Source organism: Fusarium fujikuroi, chromosome FFUJ_chr02 (assembly GCF_900079805.1).
Source record: "Fusarium fujikuroi IMI 58289 draft genome, chromosome FFUJ_chr02".
NCBI lineage: Eukaryota > Fungi > Ascomycota > Sordariomycetes > Hypocreales > Nectriaceae > Fusarium > Fusarium fujikuroi.
This window is the reverse complement of record NC_036623.1, coordinates 3129769-3142784: the sequence shown is the minus strand read 5'-3', so window position 1 is coordinate 3142784 and position 13016 is coordinate 3129769. Positions and strand designations below refer to the sequence as shown.

The 13016-nt window shown below is 49.8% G+C and overlaps 5 protein-coding genes; 3 read left to right on the top strand and 2 right to left on the bottom strand.

Moving 5' to 3' along the window:
- Positions 1 to 155: 155 nt before the first annotated feature.
- Positions 156 to 1865, top strand: FFUJ_04348 (related to SER3-3-phosphoglycerate dehydrogenase; the record flags this gene model as incomplete). Its single annotated transcript, XM_023572377.1, has 1 exon — positions 156 to 1865. One exon carries the CDS (start codon positions 156 to 158, stop codon positions 1863 to 1865), a length of 1710 nt encoding a protein of 569 aa, XP_023426510.1.
- A 931-nt stretch (positions 1866 to 2796) lies between these two features.
- FFUJ_04349 (CBS domain-containing protein) lies at positions 2797 to 4674 on the top strand (the record flags this gene model as incomplete). XM_023572376.1 has 4 exons in its annotated part: positions 2797 to 3066; positions 3135 to 3294; positions 3341 to 4010; positions 4056 to 4674. The coding sequence occupies 4 exons, from the start codon at positions 2797 to 2799 to the stop codon at positions 4672 to 4674; spliced, it is 1719 nt and encodes a 572-aa protein (XP_023426509.1).
- A 228-nt stretch (positions 4675 to 4902) lies between these two features.
- Positions 4903 to 6093, bottom strand: FFUJ_04350 (probable carboxy-cis,cis-muconate cyclase; the record flags this gene model as incomplete). XM_023572375.1 has 3 exons in its annotated part: positions 4903 to 5741; positions 5789 to 5897; positions 5947 to 6093. The coding sequence occupies 3 exons, from the start codon at positions 6091 to 6093 to the stop codon at positions 4903 to 4905; spliced, it is 1095 nt and encodes a 364-aa protein (XP_023426508.1).
- A 1735-nt stretch (positions 6094 to 7828) lies between these two features.
- FFUJ_04351 (uncharacterized protein) lies at positions 7829 to 10292 on the top strand (the record flags this gene model as incomplete). XM_023572373.1 has 2 exons in its annotated part: positions 7829 to 9315; positions 9365 to 10292. The coding sequence occupies 2 exons, from the start codon at positions 7829 to 7831 to the stop codon at positions 10290 to 10292; spliced, it is 2415 nt and encodes an 804-aa protein (XP_023427122.1).
- A 345-nt stretch (positions 10293 to 10637) lies between these two features.
- On the bottom strand, positions 10638 to 11379 carry FFUJ_04352 (related to dlpA protein; the record flags this gene model as incomplete). XM_023572372.1 has 2 exons in its annotated part: positions 10638 to 10913; positions 10969 to 11379. 2 exons carry the CDS (start codon positions 11377 to 11379, stop codon positions 10638 to 10640), a joined length of 687 nt encoding a protein of 228 aa, XP_023426507.1.
- Positions 11380 to 13016: the final 1637 nt, after the last annotated feature.

Below are 13016 nucleotides of genomic sequence, written 5' to 3'. Positions count from 1 at the left end.
GTTATCTGTCTCATGGGAGGACAAAGACAAGAGGGGGGACGTCATCTCGATCTTTTTACTTATACTAGGCCTTGTGCCCTCTCACTTGAACTTGAGTTTCCTAGGATGCACACCGTCTTTGCAAGTACTTAAGAATACTACATACTCAATTCACCATGTCCCCTTCAGCTACTTTTGACACACCGTCTGCTGGCCACTCAAACCGTCTTAAGATCCTCGTACCTGAGAAAGTATCTCCAGATGGACTGGCTTTACTCACCCCTCACTTTGACGTTGACATCCGTAAAGGGTTAACGGCCCCCGAGCTTATCAATTTGATCCCCAACTACCATGGCCTAATTATTCGCTCCGAGACGCAAGTCACGGCCGAAGTCGTCCAAGCCGGACGGAAGCTGAGGGTTGTTGCTCGGGCTGGTGTTGGAGTTGACAACATAGATGTCCCTGCCGCAAGCGCCCAAGGCGTTATTGTTGTGAACTCTCCTTCAGGCAACATCCTTGCAGCGGCAGAACACACTATTGCACTGCTTCTTTCAACAGCTCGTAATGTGGGCCAGGCAGACAGCAGTGTCAAAGCTGGCCGCTGGGAGCGAAGCAAGCTCGTGGGAGTTGAAGTTGGGCGCAAGACCCTCGGTATCATCGGATTGGGCAAGGTTGGAATGAATGTTGCTCGAATGGCCATAGGTCTCGGTATGACAGTCAAGGCGGTCGACCCCTATGCAAGCACCGACATGGCTCGTCAAACAGGCGTTGAGCTGGTTCCTGGGTTGGAGGACCTGCTCCCTGTAGTTGACTTTCTGACCATTCATACGCCCCTACTTGCCACAACGCTGGACTTGGTTAGCGAGGCAGAGTTTAAAAAGATGAAGAAGACAGCTCGTGTGCTCAATGTTGCACGTGGTGGTGTTTACAACGAGGAGGCTTTGACCAAAGCACTTGATGAGGGATGGATCGCAGGAGCGGGCATTGACGTCTGGTCTTCGGAGCCATTGGCCCCAGACTCAGCAGCAGCCCGGCTCAGTCAACACCTCAAGGTTGTGGCAACACCTCATCTGGGAGCTTCAACGGTTGAGGCACAGGAGAATGTTTCCATGGATGTCTGCAAGCAGGTCCTCGAGATTCTTCAAGGTGGACTTCCTACTAGCGCTGTCAATGCCCCTATTATCATGCCGGAAGAGTATCGTAAGCTGCAACCATCTGTGCAGCTTGTCGAAAAGATGGGCCGTCTCTATACGCAGCACTTTGTGCGCAGTAAAGGAGGCATGATAGGGGGCCGTCGATTCGAGCTCATATATCACGGCGACCTGGCTGGCATGGCCAACACCAAGCCGCTGTTTGCTGCTCTTGTCAAAGGTCTCGTGGCCACGTTCAGCGACTCGCACATCAACATGGTCAACGCAGCACTCATTGCCAAAGAGAAAGGCATTGTGATTAGCGAGACTCGGTCTGGCGATTCGCCTTCAACTTATGCCAACCTGGTGACACTGCGTTCATACCAGGCTGGTAGCAGTGGTAGTGAGCAGGTGATTGAAGGCTATGCGAGTGACGAACGAGTCTTCATCTCCAAGCTGGACAGGTTCAATGGCGTTTTTACACCGGAAGGAACCTTAATTATACTGCACAACTACGATGAGCCTGGCAAGATCGGTGGTGTTGGTATGGTGCTCGGCAATCACGGGGTTAACATCAAGTTCATGCAAGTGGCCAGTCTGGATCCCGAAGCTACTAAGGGAGCCGATACCCCGCCTGACCCGAAAGGCAACGAGGCATTGATGATTCTTGGTGTTCTCGGGCCAGTGAGTGGTGAAGTTTTGGAGGACTTGAAGAACTCCCCAGGAGTTCTTGACGTTGGACTGGTTAAGCTGTGATCATGGTGCCGGTTAGGTAATCGAACGACGTGAGGATACCATTCAACATGCTCAGGGATGGCAGTGTAATCGTGATCACGGCTAGGAATACTTAGAAGTATTAAACAAAAAAAGAACCAAATAAACCTTCGCATGGGACGATTATCACATGCACCCCAGCAAGAAATTTCTAGCCCTAAGCTTCGGTTGCTAATGATTAAAACTAAAAGTCTACCTTGTACATTCTAAGCTTACACCAATCCTTTTGTCATTTCGTTATAGACACTCAGTTTTCTTGCCTCTCGTTGACAATGGCTAAATTGATTGTCTTTATCATGACCTCATCCGGATTTTAGCTGGGAAACCAAGGGCATCGTAACGAACGGTTTTAGCTGCAACGTCAAGGCTTTAGTGGATTTTGTCTACTGCATTCGGGATCTGGACCTGGTCTAGTGGACACCTCCACCAATAGAATCATTTTCTCCTGCCTGATAGCTCCCTGCGTCATCATGCTCGCGAGTTAGATGACCCGTATCCAAGGACAAGGTAGCTAATTCCGACCCTTTCGTCCCACTTCTTTTGCCTCGTCGTTCTTGTTCTTCATCAAAGCTCGCCTTTGGTGCGAAAAGGTTGAATCTTTGACTAGACGAAACGAAGCAAAAATACTTCAATTGTCCGAATAGCTTCACACTCTTATCGACAGCATCCCCTCAAGCTTCATCTTGACCCCGAGTTCCTCTGTCTCAGCCACATTCCGGTCATTATCGTGTAAGCTTTGCCAAGATCGCTTGTGCCTATCCGCCGGAAATTGATTACCTTGGCCTGCCTTGAACGCGTTCAACTCAATCTGACCTTCGACAATCGACATTTGCGGTCTTCCCGCCTCGCCTTGCGGTGACGAGATAACTCATATACCCACACACTCGATATACGGTATACACATCCCGTCACAATGGCGAACGCTGCACGATATAATATGGGCTCAATACGCCCGGCTGTCATTGGCATGGGCCGAGTCTTTGGTGCCAGTTTGACGGCTGTCTCTGCCTTTCCGGTTGACACCAAGGGCCACCATGACGCTGGCGAAGAGGGCGGTCCCAGCCTCTGGGTCCTCGCTGTTGCCTCAATGGTTCTGGTGCTTCTTGGTGGTGCTTTTGCTGGATTGACAATTGCGCAAGTCCCCCTCCCTCTTGGCGATGCGCGACGCATGCTGACCTACCCAGTTTGATGGGACAAGATAGTATTTATCTCCAGGTTTTATCGGGCGATCCCGCGGAATCACAGTCTAAGAATGCGAAACGTGTGTTGAAATTGTTAAAACGAGGAAAGCATTGGGTTCTGGTCACGCTGCTGCTATCCAACGTCATTGTCAACGAGTCCCTTCCCGTTGTATTGGACCGAACTCTTGGAGGAGGTGTTGCCGCTGTCGTTGGCAGTACTGTTCTCATCGGTATGCGAGACATGATAACTCTGGTAGGCTTTGCTAACCGCAACAGTTATTTTTGGTGAAATTGTTCCCCAGTCCATCTGTGTTCGATATGGTCTTCCTATCGGCGGATACATGTCTACCCCAGTTCTTCTTCTCATGTATCTGACCGCTCCGGTTTCTTGGCCAATTGCGAAGCTTCTCGACTGGATTCTGGGCGAGGATCATGGTACCTTGTATAAGAAGAGCGGACTCAAGACGCTAGTCACCCTCCACAAGTCTCTGGGTGAGATTTCCGAGCGTTTGAACCAGGATGAGGTTACGATTATCACAGCCGTTTTGGACTTGAAGGACAAGCCCGTTGCTGAAGTTATGACGCCCATCTCCGATGTTTATACGCTTGCCGAAGACCACATCCTCGACGAAAAGACCATGGATGATATTCTATCCTCCGGGTACTCGCGAATTCCTATTTATCGTTCTGGGAATCACTTGGACTTTGTTGGCATGCTTTTGGTCAAGACACTCATCACCTATGATCCTGAAGATAGAATTCCCGTCCGCGATGTGCCTCTCGGAGCAATTGTCGAAACTCGCCCTGAAACCAGCTGTCTGGACATCATCAACTTCTTCCAGGAGGGTAAATCGCACATGGTACTGGTATCCGAATTTCCCGGCTCGGACCATGGTGCCCTAGGTGTCGTTACTCTTGAAGACGTTATTGAGGAATTGATTGGAGAGTAAGTAGACAATCTCGCATATGAGGAGCATCACTGACTAGACAGGGAAATTGTTGACGAATCCGATGTCTATGTCGATGTACACAAGGCTATCCGACGTCTTACTCCCGCACCCCGAGCCCGCCGAATTCACGCAACTGCCGCCGCCGCCGCCGCAATGGCCACTAAGAAGGCCCCGGGCGACTCTATTTTGGTCGATGTTGAAGAACACGCCGACGAATACCCTCCCAATGTCGAGACTGCTTCTTTCCACAGCAATTATGAAGGAGGATTCCACAATGCTGCCAAGACTGCTATTCACATGAAGCGCCGGACCTCTGATGGCGGCATAGAAGGCACCCCAGTTGTTGTGAAGGCTAGTCTAGATGAAATGAGGTCTCAACTTCGTCTTGGACCTGCTAACCGAGCTGCGAACCCCCGCAGCAATACCCGCAGCCTCTTCAAAATCAAACAAGGTCTTGGTGCGACCCATACGCCCCCAAATGATGGCTCAAGACCTGCCCAGCCGCGCGCTGCATCCCACATAGGTTTCACGAGTACTCACGGACAGTCGCAGGGGCGGACTCAGGGGCATGAACGAACACCGTTATTAGCTGAGGATCACGAAGAAGCTATCGATGATGACGAAGATGACCACGGCCGTAAAACAAATGGTCGGCATTAGGGGTATGTTTAGTGGTATGAAGAATAGGGTTTGATGGAATCGTTTCTTAGGAGTGGTAAATCTAAACCAGGGGCCTTTACTGTTGGGCACACCAGGTAGGGTTTAGTTAATACACCTCTGCAGCATTGATGACAGCAGCCAAATCATGGCAACTATAATACTTTTTGACGTCAAGTTTTGTCTCATTGTAACTTCATCCTTCTTCTATTCATCCATACTGATGTGCTCTCAGTCATACCAGATGGCGTTCATGCCAAAGCCAGGCTCTGGTGTTCTAACCCTTGCCACACGGGCGAGGTGCTCATCTTGCCAGCGGTAGATCTCCAGCCAACCTTCTTGATCATCCGTGATCGCTACCCACTCATCTGTCCAAGGGCAAGGTGCAACCGCATTACTATGTCCACCACTCGTAGGTGTAGGATTCAGGCAGATCTGGCGCTCAATGGCGCCAGTATCCGAGAGCTTGAAGGCGGCCACATAACCTGTCAGGTCGAAGGAGTTGGCACGGGACGAGGCAAAGAGATACTTGCCCGAGGACGAAAGCACGCAGACATCAGCGCGGTACTGTGTCCACCTATCGGGGATACCTGGAGGGATCAGAGGGTAGTGCTTATGAGTGTAAACGGGCAGACGAGTTGCGGGATCGATGAGGTACTCGCAGATTCGGTTGCCCTTCTCCATAAGAGCGTAGAGGTAGTTTCCAGTAGGATGCAGGGCCACCCAGCGAGGGTGGTCTCGAGCATCAGGACAATCAACAGAACCGACCAGCTCAAGAGAAGGATCGTCTTTGCTAACACGGCGATGTGTCCAGATCTTGTTAGCACGGAGGTCGGCAGAATAAAGATATTCCTCCTCAGGATCAAAGACCATTCCGTGAATACCCGTATTAGGCTGGTAAGGGTAGTTTTGGACATTTTCCTTAAGAGCCTTTGTAGTGGAATCGGTGGTGAAGACAGCACCGTGGCCAGCGTGATCGTAGAAAGGATTGCAGTAAACGGCATAAGGAGGCTTGTTCGCTGCGAGAAGGAAGATGGCACGGGTGTTTGTGGTGGCAAGAGAAGCATTGGCTGTTGAGTTTAGTTTCCAGTATATGAACTGGTTAGAGGTGACTTACGATCGTGCTCCATTGGGTGAGAGACCTGGTGAGTTATCGAAGTTGGCGATTCGACGGCGAAGCTGGACCACTTCTTCATAGCAGCACCGTAAATAGCTTTGCGATCATGCTGGGCCACATTGTGAGTTAACATCTTGCAGAGTCATGGATGAGCTTACACTAAATGTCATCCATGAGATTGGCTCATCCTTGGGAATCTCGGTCCTTTTCACAAGCTTAAGTGTGAGAGCTTCATCATCGAAGGCGAAAGTGAAGATGGCACCTGGGGGAGTCCAGGTACCAACCATAAGATGATGAACAGGCATTTTGGCAGCGATAGGTATTGCTCGGAGCTTTGAGATGAGTGTAGGTCGCATATAAGCCGAAGCTAGAATCCACAGCAGAACCAAGTCAACGATCAATGAAGCAGTGCTGAAATTATTGTTGGAGGAGAAAGCACATGTAAAAAAAGATTGAGTCGTTATGATGGATGATGGAGGGGAGAGACAGGCTTAAACATTTATCCTACAGGGCATAGTGGAGGACCCCGCGGAACTGAGCTACCTACTGGGTACCTTACCTACTTACCTATGATGCATGCTCAATACAGTTACGGTTGGTTAGTAGGTGGCCGTGGGTCTAAGTCCGGGGACGGGGCCGGCAGTCTACGGCGGCAGATGTTGACGGATATGATTTCGGTATTGGACCGATGTTAATGAGTGGGCAGTTGGCTTTTGTTAACATGAGCATTTTGAAATCTATTTAGTCACTAGCGAATACCCTTGAAATGATATAACCTGTTAGACGCTCATCATGACACCTGAATTGTATCAACAGCCCAGACTCATGATGACAGGGCTCTCATGGTACGAGATCCATCTGACTTGCTGTGTATCATGAGTCGCAATTGATCTCAATCGATCTTCAAAATAATCTCTATTTGATTAAACGGTCTATTGACTATTTTCGGGGCACGTTGAACCTACATATGAATGGAATTTTGTTAAGCTGGTCCAATTGCATCTAGAATACTCCGTACCCCGCATTGACTTCCCCGATGTTGATCCCGGCACAAAGCCACTAACGTCCTTCTTCTCGCGTGCTATTAAACATTTGGATACTATTATGTGAAACGATTAACCCTTTTTAACCAAAAAAACTATTGAGCAACCATTGAGAAGAGGTCATGATGACATACCCTTGCTCATGACCATGGCTTTAATACGAACGCGAGAAAGATGTTATGGCCGCTTGTGTAGCCCGGCGATTCATACAAGCTAAACAACAAACAAGGATGTCCCCAGCTGATGTTTTGAGCAGTCATGGCGATCCTTGGCCTCAAGAGTACTCATGATATGAGTGTGATAGAGAATACACCAACCGACACATGTATATTCAGTAAAGTGTATACGTAGCATTGGAGCGAAATGAGAACCGAGTATTCCCTTTAATTTAAATTGATTTGTAGGAGGTACTTATTGAATATGGATCTTTCAGCCGGTAAAGCCTGAACTAATGAAATTGCTGCTTGGCTAATCAACGCTGTAAGCGATAGCATCACTCGATCACGAATCGCCTTTCCAGCTCCTACGCTTGGAGGAGCGAAAAAGAAAAGAAAACAGTTGCCCGATCATTGTTATTATTACTACAAGCAAGCAAATATAGTCTTGTACGACCTATTTTGCCATCGTGCATCATCATCGTCTGCCATCACTGGTGCGATAAGATAGGGCCCCCGTCACCCGGTCAACGGCCGTTTCCCAATAAACAGTCAACGGCTTGTCTAATAGTGCCTTGGCTCTGGCTACCTAAGCGACCTACTTTCTTGCTAGCTCCAGCTCCAGCTCCAGCTTGTCTTCTCAACTTTAACTTACTTTTATTCTTTCTGCAATGGCGTAGCCCAATTCGCAGTCTTAGTTGGCTTCTTATTCTCATCAGTTGGCGTGAGACTTGGTTTTGTTCATTACCAGATTCTTTTTAAATCTTCATTTCTACAGATATCGTTGTGACGAAAGCTACTTAGCAGCTCTCATATAACCACAGATATTGTGGCTCGACACCATGAATACAAACGACGTAAATAGCTTCGACGCCGGTCGAAGACCACGGCCCAAGTCCTCCATCCTCGAGGGCTTCATGCATCGTCGTCAAGCTTCCACCGATACCCATTCATTCCAGGCCCCCTTCGATGGTCCTGTCTCTCCTATACAGCCAAAGATCATGGCCTTTGAGAACTACTCCAACCCAGGGGCACTGGCAGAACTACAATACAACCAGCAAGAGTCCTCCGGACGCTTCTCACGGCGACAGGACCGAGGCCGATCACAGTCCCCGACCAAGAGCAGCTTTGGCAACTTCACCATCATAACAGCACCCGGCAAAGAAGCCAAAGGCTCGAAATCTCGCGATCCCTCTCCCACTAAACCAAAACGGCCAAAGTCAACAACTAACCTGGCTGGTCTGCTCAAGCCCAAGACGCTGCGAAACTTGGGCAGGTTCGGATCCGACGACAATGTCAATTCATCCAAGGACAAGGAAAACAGAACTCCCGAAGAACCTGTAGCGGACCCTGCACCGACACCCATTTATTCTCAGTTTGCCTCTCGACCGAACATTGAACCAGCCCAAAGTACACGCCGTAGTATGGACGAAGCACGGGCACCAAGTGCTCAGGATCTTTATAATGGCAGTCGAGTCGCCATCAAGGAGCGACCGAAATCATACCATCCCATGCTGGGAAGAATGGAACCACCCCCCTCACCAACCAAGGCACGCACTTCTAACGATTCCCGAAAGGGATCAAAAGACTCGACTGAGGCCAAGAGTAAGAGCGGTCGAGGTAAGGTCTTGAGCGTCTTTACTACATTCAACCACAGCCGATCCAAGTCAACGTCAGTTGTACCTGAGCCGACTGAGGCCGTGCTTGACCCCAAGGATATTGACAAGCACCTTGAAGCCATGTTGGACCGACGGAACATTCCAGAGAACCAGAGGTACAAGATGAGGAACCTGAGCAACACTATCAAGATGGAGTTTATCCGCCAGGATTGGGCGGAATCACAGGCTTCTCGGACAGAGAGATCATGCTCAACAGACAGCGCCAACAGCGGCTTGGTCATAGAAGCCGGTATGCAAAATGAGGAGAAACAGAAGCGATCACGAGGCAAGAGTTTTACTCTCTCACGAGGAAGAAAGGAACCAAAGGAGCCAGGCTCTCCCATCAAAAAGTCAAAGGGCGAAGGGACATTGGGTCGTCATTTCAGAAGCAAGTCCACCGACAGCGTGGTCAGCGAAGGGCCTCCTGGATCTAGCGGCTCCGTATCCAACTCTGGAATTCTTTCCAAGATTAAGCTCAACCAAGGCCCAGGCGATTACGTGGCCTATCTTAGAAAAGTTCAAAAACCAGAACTTGTCGAGGTCGGCAAAGTTCACAAGCTACGACTGCTTCTCAGGAACGAGACAGTGGCATGGATCGAGGACTTCATTCAGCAAGGTGGCATGAAGGAGATTGTAGGTCTGCTCAACCGCATCATGGAGGTTGAATGGAGGTAAGTCAGATTCAAGATGTGTTCCACAAACGTAACTAACGATTGATAGGGAGGAACATGAAGATGCACTGCTGCACGAGAATCTTCTCTGTCTAAAGGCACTGTCGACGACAGCTCGCGCCATGCAATATCTTCACACGATCCAGAGCGATCTATTTCCCAAGCTCCTACATATGCTTTTCGACCCAGAGAAGAAGGGTCCCAGCGAGTTCACCACTCGTAACATCATAACATCCGTCTTGTTCACGTATATTGAGTCTGCTGCACCAGCCGAACGGGTCACAAGAGCCCAGAGCATTCTCGCACACCTCAGAGACCCCGAGCCAAAGGAGGATCAGCGCCCATTGCCATTTGTCCTAGAGATGAGACAAGAAAGGCCATACCGCGTTTGGAGCAAGGAGGTTGTTAGCGTCACTAAGGAAGTGTTCTGGATCTTCCTTCACAACGTCAACGTTGTATCCCTTCCTTCGGACCGCCCCTCGACGTGTGACCCTGTCCCCGGTCCGTACAGTTACATGCTTCGACATTTCCCTCAAGAGCGCCCCCCGGTCCCAGCAGCACCATATGTGGGCGGAGTCGAATGGGATGCGACCAACTACCTGGCTTCTCATCTCGATCTCATGAACGCCATTTTGGCCTGCACACCGACACAAGATGAGCGCAACGCTCTCCGCGCACAGTTCCGAATTTCGGGATGGGAGCGATGCCTTGGTGGTAGTCTACGACTCTGCAAAGAGAAGTTCTATGGAAGCGTGCATGACGGGCTTCGGACATGGGTCGGAGCGGCGGCCGAGGATGGTTGGGATGTCAAGGATGTGCGATACGGGCCGCCCCCTGACGCTCGGGCTTCACCAAAGAAAACTGGAGGTGGTCAGAAGAAACCGGTCGAGGCGGCGCCAAAGCTTGAGATGCCGAAGCTCGATTTTGGGTTGGGTAAGGCATCCACTCCGAGTAAGGAGAAGGACATGTGGCTGTGATGAAATGGCAAATCTTGAAGTGCCAGCATTTGTTTCTTGCATGTATTTTCTTGTTGGTCTGGAGCTAAGGTTGATTGTTGGTTGTTTGGAAGTCATGGTAGAGATCCTACTCTGATGATGGCATGTTAATGAACTGATGACACAAAAAACTGTATTGTTGACCCATCCATCCGTGCTTCGGGTTACTTGACACAAACTCCTTGTAGATCTCACGTGGTCCCGTGATGTACAGCCTATGTGACGCTCAGGGCCAGCCAGCCACCGTATGCTGTGCCCTTGTTGCCCTGAAAACTTTTGGTCCAAGGTAGTAGTATTGTATTCTTTATCCCCTACGACGGATGCTGTTCAAAGATTGCTTCGATGAAGCTTGAAGGACTCAAAAACCGTTGCACCATTGAGCACATCGTCCTTGACCTTTTCATCAGCGGCTGTCAGCTTGGGCAGCAATTCGAGGACCTCAGAAACCTTGTTCTGAGGAATGACCACCACCCCGTTGATTGGATCGCTAAATGCAAGGTCGCCAGGAGAGACGAGGGTTCCATCAATGTCGAGAGGTACCTGGATCGCCCAGGGCACGCTCCCTCCACCGACCCCAACGGTGGACAGCCCTCGAGCCCAAATCTGCATTGTACCTCCGAGTTCAGCTTGTTCCAAGAGCAGGGTAAATGGCACTCACCGGTAAGGAAGTACTCTTTAGTTCCGCTATATCTCTGGCTCGCCCAGCTACAACAATGCCCTTGGCTTGGCACACTTTCATGCGAACCGCCATGATCCCACCACAAACAGCATTCTTTTGACCATCGGGCTGCTTAAGAACCACAATGGTTCCTGGTTCTGTCAGATCGGCCCAATGGGTTCCCTCAGGGATGTTCTTTTGTATTTCTGGGATATTCTGTCCCTTTGAGGCGAAGAGAACTGTTGAAACTGGAGCAACGGTAACCGATGTTGCATCACCTTCAGGAGAGCTGTATAGGTTCAGATCGGCAACAAAGCCGGCGCCGGGAACCTTTAACTTGAGGAGTGCGTCCGAGATATCACAAGCGGAATACTGCTGCAGCTTTACCAAGTCCTCGGCGTGGTAACTCATGCTGATAGCGTCCAAGGGCAACAAGATTTTAGCGAATACGGCGAGTCGGTGAGCAAGGACTATCAAATAGTTGCAGTTTCGAAGATTAAAAGCCTCTTTGACGTTGTAAGTGCGTTATAGCCCCCGGGTTAGAAGTTGCCGGTAATCGCAGGAAGTTCAGGTCGTAGTGGAACTTGGAGCTCCATGACTCCGGAGCCTCCCATCAACCGGGACGTACAGTCCAATCAGAAGCATTACCAGCACATGCTTTGGATGCACGAACTAGGTGGGGGATGGCCAGGGAGAGCTTGGCCGAGGCCAATCATTCAACTCGAAGGATCTGGCCCTGGACGGGAATTCAAAGTTGACGAGGAACCGGCGTTTTATTTGCGACTGCGACTGTGAGCTAGCGACAGAGATAGATTAGGAGCTCAAGCGGAGCAACCCTGGCATGACGTCTCTTGTTTACTCTTCTCTCTTTCGGATCCTCTTCTGGACTATTCGCAGGAAGGTTTTTTTCCTCTCTCTTTCGTTTGTTGGTACATTACGCAAAAATGACTATCAGTTCCCGTCCTGGTATCAATCAGTCAGTGACGAGGACTCAGGGTACCCAAATGTGACGTGTCTTATGAGCAAGGGCCAAGATCAAGATGGTGTCCAGTCCAAGCATGGCCTACGCCTACATACATATTCTTTATCGCCGCGATAGACGACCGGCTTCCTTCGGGCAACGAGTCATGGCGAGGCATGATTAATGTTTCATGGAGGCTGGTGTTGCAGAGTAGAATTTTGGTATGAAGCTGGTCCCTATGGTGAGCAACAGGTGGGGTTCACCAGACATCAACGGAAATTCCGATGATACAAGAACAAAACAGCGATATGACTAACGTGGCAACCGGCCGAAAAGAATTAAAGAGCGGCTTGCAATTTCCCAACGTGACAAGCCGCAATTCCATGCGTTACAGAGGACTCATCCATTCCTGTTACCACATGGAATAGATGCTGTCAAAAGTAGATGCTACGCTAGCTAAAAGTGCTTGGGCTAGACAGCTCAACCCGTCCGTTCTATCAACTCAACCCCAGACACACGGACATTCCAAGGGTCCGGTCAACTTGTGACATGTGCTTCAAGACTGGGTTGCAGACGATGAGAGCTTTGCTCAACTGGGTTCAAACTGCTCGTTCAGATAACAGTACAGACACACATGAGCAATGAGACATCTCCTTATGCTAAGATCAGCTGTTAATGACTGCTTCTGGCTTACTGCGTAGGATAATCTATGAAGCGGAACCGGATAATAGAGACTCATTGGGGGGGAAGCCTTGTTAGTTGCGCTGCTGAGCCTTTCTTTGGCATGAAGAAGAGTATATGTGCTGGCCATGTCCTCCACATAAGATCCTCGAAACAGATCCAGACCGTTAATTGGTGTTGACATCTGCAACGAGGGGGGTTCATGAGTGATTTGAACCAAACTATCCCTGCCCTATAAAGCAGAACGACCACGAATGAGTGCACCAACTGCTGAGAAATGCAGCTAAAAGATGCATGCCATCATGGCTATACCTGGCGTGTGAGGGGAACACTTGATGCCCCTCCCCATTATCATCATCATGATTCGTGGCGGGGACACTTGATGATGTCGAATTGGGCGAGGAGC